Here is an 8,006-nt window from a genome sequence, read left to right as displayed (position 1 = left end):
TGTAAGCACTTTACAAGTCAGCCAATTATATAATTCATTTAAACATTAGCACTTTACCCTTTGAAAGTAAAATAGAATAACAGCTAATTAACTTGCATTTACAACTTTAAAAAGGCATTGAAATGACATCTAACCATGCACCTATCATTTAATAGCATATGCACCTATCATTCAATAGCACTCAGCTAGAGTATCAAAGTTTTTTTTTTTTTTTCTTTAATATCCCATGGAAAAGTTTCAACCGTTGGATACTCATTACTAACCGTCCAATGAATGTCCGTAATGGGACAGTCGGCTAACAAAAAAAAGTGCAATTCTTGCTTTTTGATCTCAAAGTTCACTTTCAATTATTTTCTATTCCAAGTGTGCAACATCTGAATAATTTATAACAGCCAGCATATCATCCAGCACTCCGCCAGAGTATAATATTACTCGGGACTAACACAGCCGATTATTTGTATTCCACGCATGCAAGTTGTATGTAATTCATAACTGCCTGTGTATCATCCATCACTCTGCCAGAGTATTGAAGTTTTTCTCTTAAAATATTCAACCAAGTGGAACCCACCAACAAATACAGCCGGTTAATTCAAATACAAGTCCGAGTAAATGCCGAGGAATTGAAATTCCAAAGACCCCAACGACCGTTAGGATTTTGAACTCTTTACAAGCGGGGAGAAAAAAAGATAACGGCTACCGAATTCAAATGTAGTCGTTTCCATCACAACCATCCTTTTCTTCCCGCTCTTTATCGTCTCTCTCAGAAAAATCCCTCATATGATACTCGAACTTACTAACCAAGCTCTCCGGCATTGACATTAACACTGTAACGGCATTGAAATCGCTCATCACCGGCAAAAACAGGCAGTAGATTTCACTGGCTAAAGGACCCATGTGGAGTGGCCTCCCTTCACCAAAATCCAAGTCCTCCAATCCCATCTTAGACCACTGAGAGATCACCAAGCTGGCCGACAGATCGGGCCTGGTCCGCCTCTCCTCCAAAAGATCGATCATGGACCGTACGTAGTCGTCGGTCAGCGATCCTTTTGCCTCTTGCACCAACTTCACGCCATGGCGCACGTTAGCATTGACCAGCTCCCGGGCAGTGGTCTCGGCGCATCCTAGCACGAACCCGTTCCCATAGTACCCTTGCGGGAGCTCGGGTCTGAGCCTTTTACGGACGTTCACCGAGAAGAGGAGTTTGACTTTGAGGGCGGGAGGTAGGTTGAGGGTCCTGACCCACGTACGCCACACATGCGAGGCGAGGGCCTCGAAGGAGGTGCATTTTAGCGAGGGGACGCAGAGCTTCTTGAGGCGTAGGATATGGGAGGGGGTGAAGGTTATGGAGGTGGGGACCAAGGGCTGGGATAGGAGGTATTGGGTGAGGTCCAATGGCGTGTCGTGAGGGGTAGACTTGGTAAATTCCGGGTGTGGGAAGGTTATTTTGGGAGGGTAGCTGGGCCGAAGCGCGTGGCGGGAATGGACGGCTGTGATGGCTAGATCGGCGCTGGGTTTGGTGGTGAAGTGGGCCCACGCCTGGAGAAACTGGGAGGTGCCGATTCCATCGGCGAGGCAATGATTAATCGCCGTGCACAGGATCATGCCTCCGCAGCGCAGGTTCGTTACCTGGAGGGCAAAACGGTAAAAAAGTTAGGTCCCGTTTCAAAAGAGAGGGATAGCTCCGTCAGTTTATGGAATCCACTCGAGCGACCGCACGTTTTTATGGGCTGATCACTCGCGGCAGCTTAGCACAGCTGTGACAGATCCAGGCCGCTCATCGGTCAATCAAACATTTCGAGGACGAGAATCACCAGGCATTCCTCATCATCTACGAAGACCCTTGTCAATCAACGGTCTGGATCACCCAAACTGTACATTGCTTAGTCTAGGGACACTTATCATAGTTTTGAGTTTTGCTAATTCCACGCGCGTGTGGGATCCATACACATCCACAAGCGGGCGCATCCATCACAATGTGACACGTATGAAATCAGACTCTCCATCGGGTGATCCACACCGTTAAATCTTCGGGCATAAAAAAGGGCATTTCACACATCAAGTGGGCCACAGTGTAAAAAACAAATGAACGGCTACAAAGAATTTTGCGAACGTCAATTTACTTTGTAAACCATGCCGCACCCGAATAGCAAAATTGTCTGATTTTTCATGTCGAAAATCTAATAATTATTTCCAACCGAACGTACAGTTCGGATCTCATACACATGTTTCATATTACACGTGTCCCTTTACCATCGGTTAAGGCTTTCTACTTTGAAACTACTCATGGCTCATGTCAGCCAATGGCACTGCAAAAAGCCATTAACGTACCATCCACGTGGAATATGCAAAAAGCCATCATCGTACCATCCACGTGGAATACGGATTCTGGGCAAGCAATCCAATTTTATGCAACCATCCATTTTCAATTTCTATAACCGTCCACTTTTTGTGCGGTTTGGATTGGAGGATTTTAAAATAAAATAAGGGAAAAACATAATTATTACAATTTCATTTTTCTATCACGTGATTGACTATAATCGCCATTTAATTGCCGCCTATGTTTCTGTGTTTGAAATGACAGAATCACTAAGGAATCTATTTAACGTTATGAATTGTATTTAACACTAAATTTAAGTTGGGCCCACCGTGATGTTTGTAAGTGATCCACACCCTTTATGCATTTTGCATGCTACAACTTAAACCCAAAAATAAGATAAATCCAAACTCAAGTGGGCCCACATGACAAGAAATAGTAAGGATTAAAGGCCCACTGTTAAAACATTTGTAAGGCCCACCTGGATGTTTACTACAACACAAATATTAGCATGATTCAAAACTTACGTGGCCCACAAATATTTCAACAGTGGGCGTGTTGTATGGGCAACTTGCGCGTTTGGTCTGTGAAATTGAATGATATTGGATTATATTAGATGGGTTTAACATTATTATTATTCACAATGATTGCATGACGCGAAACACCATGGTATGGTAGGCATCTAATCTCATGTTTGGTGTAAAAATTTTAATACAGGAAAACAAGGGATTAAATAAAATCATGTTTGATGTACTATAGAATTGTAATTAATAGACCAAATTTAAAATGGTTGTCATTCACTTTTACAAATGTATAATCATAATGTCATGTATAGACGGTATATATGGATGGATAACATAAATAAATGCATGCATCAATGTAAGGCTACATGCATAGTGAATTTCAAAATCCACGGAGATCCTATATACGATAAAATGCAATTTGATGTGTCTAAATGCAATTCCATCCCACCTAATTCTAACTTTTCCCATTGTATCCAAACGTTGAATGGAATTTTAAACAATGAAATGCAATACCATCCCGGTGGTAAAAAAATTTCTCACAAATATTATAGTGGAGCCCACCTACATCACCTCTCTTACGTGGGAAAAGTGAATGAAGGTGAATTACACCCGGATCCAGAGCTCAACTGGCAGACTGAGCGGAGATACCTCTGAATTAGGAAATTTTAAATCTGACATCAGTACAGAAAAATACTGTGTAATAATGCCTCTACTGCACTATTCAACTGCGTGTGAAAAGTGACTGTTTCTAGTCATTATTTTATTTATTTTTATTGGAATCCACCAATCCAAACAGGCCCATACATTTGGGGCGATATGACGTACAGTGGCCTCCACCCGACCAAATGTCCCAGATTCACGCACAAAATGACTCGTTTGTTGCAGGATTACGATGGTACCTCCCTTGTGTACCAAGAGTCACATACATCTCAACTGCACCAGCAGATGGGGCACGTGTCTACGATTATCAGAACCATGCATCTGGTGGGCCACGCCACCGATTGGTCACTGACCAAAGAATGCTTTCATTGGGCTCTACTAACCACCTAATGAATGCTTTTTTTTTGGTCATTGAATGTGAGCCATTCTCTCCACTCTACATTTCATTTTGACGCCATTGATCAAAGTGTTTGAATTGTTCAGACACTGTTGGAATGACTGAATGAGCGGTTCAGATCTCGTCCATGGATGCCACGTATGCGGTGGTGATCTAATCTAATATTTCCAGGATGGAAAAAACAAAAAATGAAAATAATGGTTAAAAAAATAATAAGGTAAATAAGCGGCACAACATACAAATAGAATGTAAGCTTATTTCCGAAAAGTGAGGGGCATCTGCCTTTTTCAGTCATTTTCACGAATGAAAACAGGACTATGCATTAACTCATGGAGGTCCATTGCAATCCTGTAGTCCGCAGACTACTGAACCGAATTCGTAGACCTCTAGTTGGGACACCTATACAACTGATTTTAACCGTTCAATATTTAGATCACACCATTCATAGTCACGGATAAATATTGATACGTACAAATGTTTTTGGACCATTCGATCATGGGCGGAAAATCTTTCAGTGCATGGACATACCCCTGGTGGATCCGCATGGTCCACCACGATTGTGATTGAAATGAAAATGAAATATTACCCTAAATCAAAAAATAAAAGAGAAAAACTTCGTTACTCTGGCGGATAGTGAGATGATGCGCTCAAAATAAACTGTCCCGATTATAAATATACAATTCTCTTTTTTTTTTTTGTAAAAAAAAAAAAAACCCACAATTTAGTGGTTTAATTTGATTTAATAGCGCCAGACTTACACATTTCTAAGTGCATGCGTATCAAATACGCAGCCAGAGTACAAATTAATTTCTCAAAATAAAATAACTAATTAGATAATGAATATGTTGATAAAGTAAGGATTTTGTCTTGTTGTAGTTGGAATATAGTGTTATCTCAAACATCCAATCCGTCCAACAGGTTTTTTCTACCGTGAAGATCATCTAGAATAAAAATCAGACCGATTACTTAATCAGGTGATCCACAAACCTACTACGGACCGGATTAGCCGCTGTCCGTTGATTTTTTAAATTGTGCAACCCATATGATGAACGATCAGTCTATTTTTTATCTGGTGTCGTTCATGGTGGTGGTCCACCCTTTTGGACGGTAGGGATGTTGTGAACATCTATGCGTTAGTTGGGCCCATTTTACTGAAAGCAACCCCGGATAATATGAATTGATATCTACACCCACCCTAATGTATCTGTAAACACCCATGCCTGATTTTGGAAATTTAAAAGTACAAAATTGCACTTTTTGAATTCCCAAAATCTGCTGAAATCCACGAACCAAAAGTCTACAATGAATGGACATAATAAATGGAAATAAATTCTCCTCCAAAATATCATAAAATTCAGTGATGTTTGATTAAAAAAAAAAAAATTCAATATAAACAGCTAAAAATATAAAAAATGAGAGAATTATCAAAAGCATTTCTGAGGACATGAAGAATAAATAGATGCATCCTTTCTTACTACTTCTGGGAATGGAAAGTACAATCCTGTATTCTTGTTTTCTCATTGGTAAAAAGAATGGGGTATATATTAAAAAAGGATGGGTGTGGATATCAATTCCACTAAAATAACAAATACCCAATAAAGCATTTTAAAAATATCAATCCTCTTGTAATTAACCCCAAAAAAAAAAATCAAAAGAACAAGGGAATTGATATCTAAACCCAGCTTGATTGATCTTCACAGACTCATTTTCTCATTTTGGGAAATAAAACGATACAACTCCACTATTTCAATACCCAAGATGGAATGATTGGGACTTTCCCCAGATTAGACTGACTAATCATGGAATATCAAGATATTTGGTGCAGCCAAACGCACTAAACACCATGGCAAAAAAAAAAAAGGAGAATTCAAAATCTTAAATAAAAAAAATAAAAAACAAATCAGTTCTGGAAAAACCAAATAAAATAAAATCAAGAACATCCCAAAATCGCAAAAAAAAAAAAAAAAAAAAAAAAAAAGGAAAGAAATTCAAATGAAAGAAAAGAGGGGCCCACCTGAACTACAAGAGGAGGAACACCCAAGAAACTCTGAGCCTCAACCCTATACAAGAGCTTCCTCCAAGACCTGTTGGGGCGTCTAGAAGCTTCTAGAAACTCGTCGGCGCTGAAATCCATGAAGGCTTCAGCAAAGACAGCACCTTCTCCATTGCAATCCACCTCAAGCTTCTCCTCATCATCTCTACTGATTCTGAGCCTGCCAGCCAACGGGTAGAATTCAGCAAGGGCTCTTGAGAGGGAGGATTTGAGGGTGTCGGATGGTATGGATTTTCTATAGAGATAGAGGTATTTGATTGAAAATCTTAGGAATTTCTGGTCGTCCAGGTTAGAGAGATAGAGGGTGTGATTTGGGGTGGGCCATTTTGGGCTGATCGAGGTGGGTTTGTTTGGGTAGAAGCAATCTGGGAGCTCTGAGGATTGTAACATGGTTTGAGAAAGAGAAACCTACAGACGATGAAAGGTGAAGGAGGGAAGGGATTTTGTAGTTAGAGAAGGGTGAGGCGTGTCAGATCTACATTTGGATTTTGCGTTGTACTGTGAGATTCCCCACGCGGAAATGGAATGGCTACTCCCACTGCCACTAGCCCGGTGGCTGATGGTCGGTTCTATTTGGGCCCCAACCATGATGTATGTGTTTCATCCATGCCGTTCATCCATTTTTACAGATCATGAGAGGGATATATATCTCAGGTGGACCACTCCACAGGAAAACAATAGTGATTGGATATCCACCATTAAAATCCTCATAAGGCCCACTATGGTGTTTATTTGACATCCAATCTATTGATTAGGTCATACAGACATAGATGAGGGGAAAAAACAAATATCAGCTTGATCCAAAACTTTTATGGGCCCTAAAACGTTTTTAATGGTTGATGTTCATTCAACACTATTAGCTGTAATGTGGTCTACTGGAGATTGGAATATAACTCATTTTTGGTCCTATAGCCTAAAATGGTCTATAAACATATATGGACGGAATGGATGAAACACATACATCATGGTGGGGTCCACAGAGCACCGACCACCAGCCATTGGATGGTGGCAGGGGATTAGCTAATCCGTTCCCCCCCCCCCCCCCCCGACGCAGATTGCCTCCTATCTTTAATCCATCCGAGCAGGGATCTGTGGGGTCCACCGTGATGTAAGTGTTTTATCTATGCCGTTCATCGCTTTTATCATATCATTTTAAAATGTGAAACACATCCACGACTCCAGTAGACCACATCAAAGGAAGCTACAATGATAATGACACTCACTGTTAAAACTTTTCTGATGGATTCCGTGATGTTTTTTTTAATCATCAAACCTATTAATAAGGTCATGCAGACGTAGATGAAGTGAAAACACAAATATCAGCTTGATCCGAAACTTCTCCAGCTCCCAAGAAGTTTTTAATGGTGAAAATTAAATCCAAACTTTGTGGTCCACTTAATACTTGGGTGATTGCTTACGTCCAAGTACAGAGGTTCGTGAGTAGTATCCTATGAATACAAGATTGATCTCATAGGGAGATGAATTGTGAGAAGGAAAAAATCAAATGCAAAACAAACTAAATAATAAAAACTAAACTAATTATTTGATTTTGAGATTTTTGAATGAATGTAATTCAACTGAATAAAATAACACCCAAGCTTCAAAGTTCCATACATAGGTTAATGTTCTAAAATCATGCTGACTTGGATAACACAATTAGGATCTGAACACTATGGTTAGCCTAATTGGAAAATAAAACAGTTTAAATATTTTAATAAGTGATATAAAATATTAGAAAATTATGGATTTGCATCATTGATATATATTCTCAAGCGTCAGTGATTTTAAAAATTCAATATCAATGAGATAATGAAAATCAAAGAAATATAACAGGTTAAGAACCTCTCCTATTTAGGAAATCTGATTAATATAGGGTAAGCCTATCCATCAATATGGATCTCATATGATGAAAACATATGAATCTCACAATAGGATAAAAAATAAAACCTAAATAATGGATAACATGCATACACCATTCTTCTCATCGTTAAAACAATCAATCATCATAATCTTAAAAAATTATTAAACCCATGTGCTTCCCTTGTAGCTTGGGCTAGA

At 39.5% G+C, this 8,006-nt stretch overlaps 1 protein-coding gene across 1 annotated transcript; it reads right to left on the bottom strand.

Moving 5' to 3' along the window:
• Positions 1–524: 524 nt before the first annotated feature.
• LOC131237910 (alcohol acyltransferase 9) lies at positions 525–6,442 on the bottom strand. Its single transcript, XM_058235965.1, has 2 exons — positions 5,910–6,442; positions 525–1,626 (listed from the first exon to the last, which is right to left on the bottom strand). Exons 1-2 carry the CDS (start codon positions 6,336–6,338, stop codon positions 703–705), a joined length of 1,353 nt encoding a protein of 450 aa, XP_058091948.1. The 5' UTR covers positions 6,339–6,442; the 3' UTR covers positions 525–702.
• Between the last annotated feature and the right edge of the window lie 1,564 nt (positions 6,443–8,006).

The sequence above is a fragment of the Magnolia sinica genome, chromosome 2, assembly GCF_029962835.1.
Source record: "Magnolia sinica isolate HGM2019 chromosome 2, MsV1, whole genome shotgun sequence".
In the NCBI taxonomy this organism is placed as follows: Eukaryota; Viridiplantae; Streptophyta; class Magnoliopsida; order Magnoliales; family Magnoliaceae; genus Magnolia; species Magnolia sinica.
Note: the sequence above shows the minus strand (reverse complement) of the source record. Positions and strands in the feature narration are given on the sequence as shown.

Bases quoted from the DNA above. Each gene is read 5' to 3' on its own strand.
- LOC131237910 (XM_058235965.1), bottom strand. From the start codon at position 6,338: ATGTTACAATCCTCAGAGCTCCCAGATTGCTTCTACCCAAACAAACCC. The intron at 1,627-5,909 runs GTGGGCCCCTCT...TTTGCCCTCCAG, and splicing joins TTCCTCCTCTTGTAGTTCAG to GTAACGAACCTGCGCTGCGG.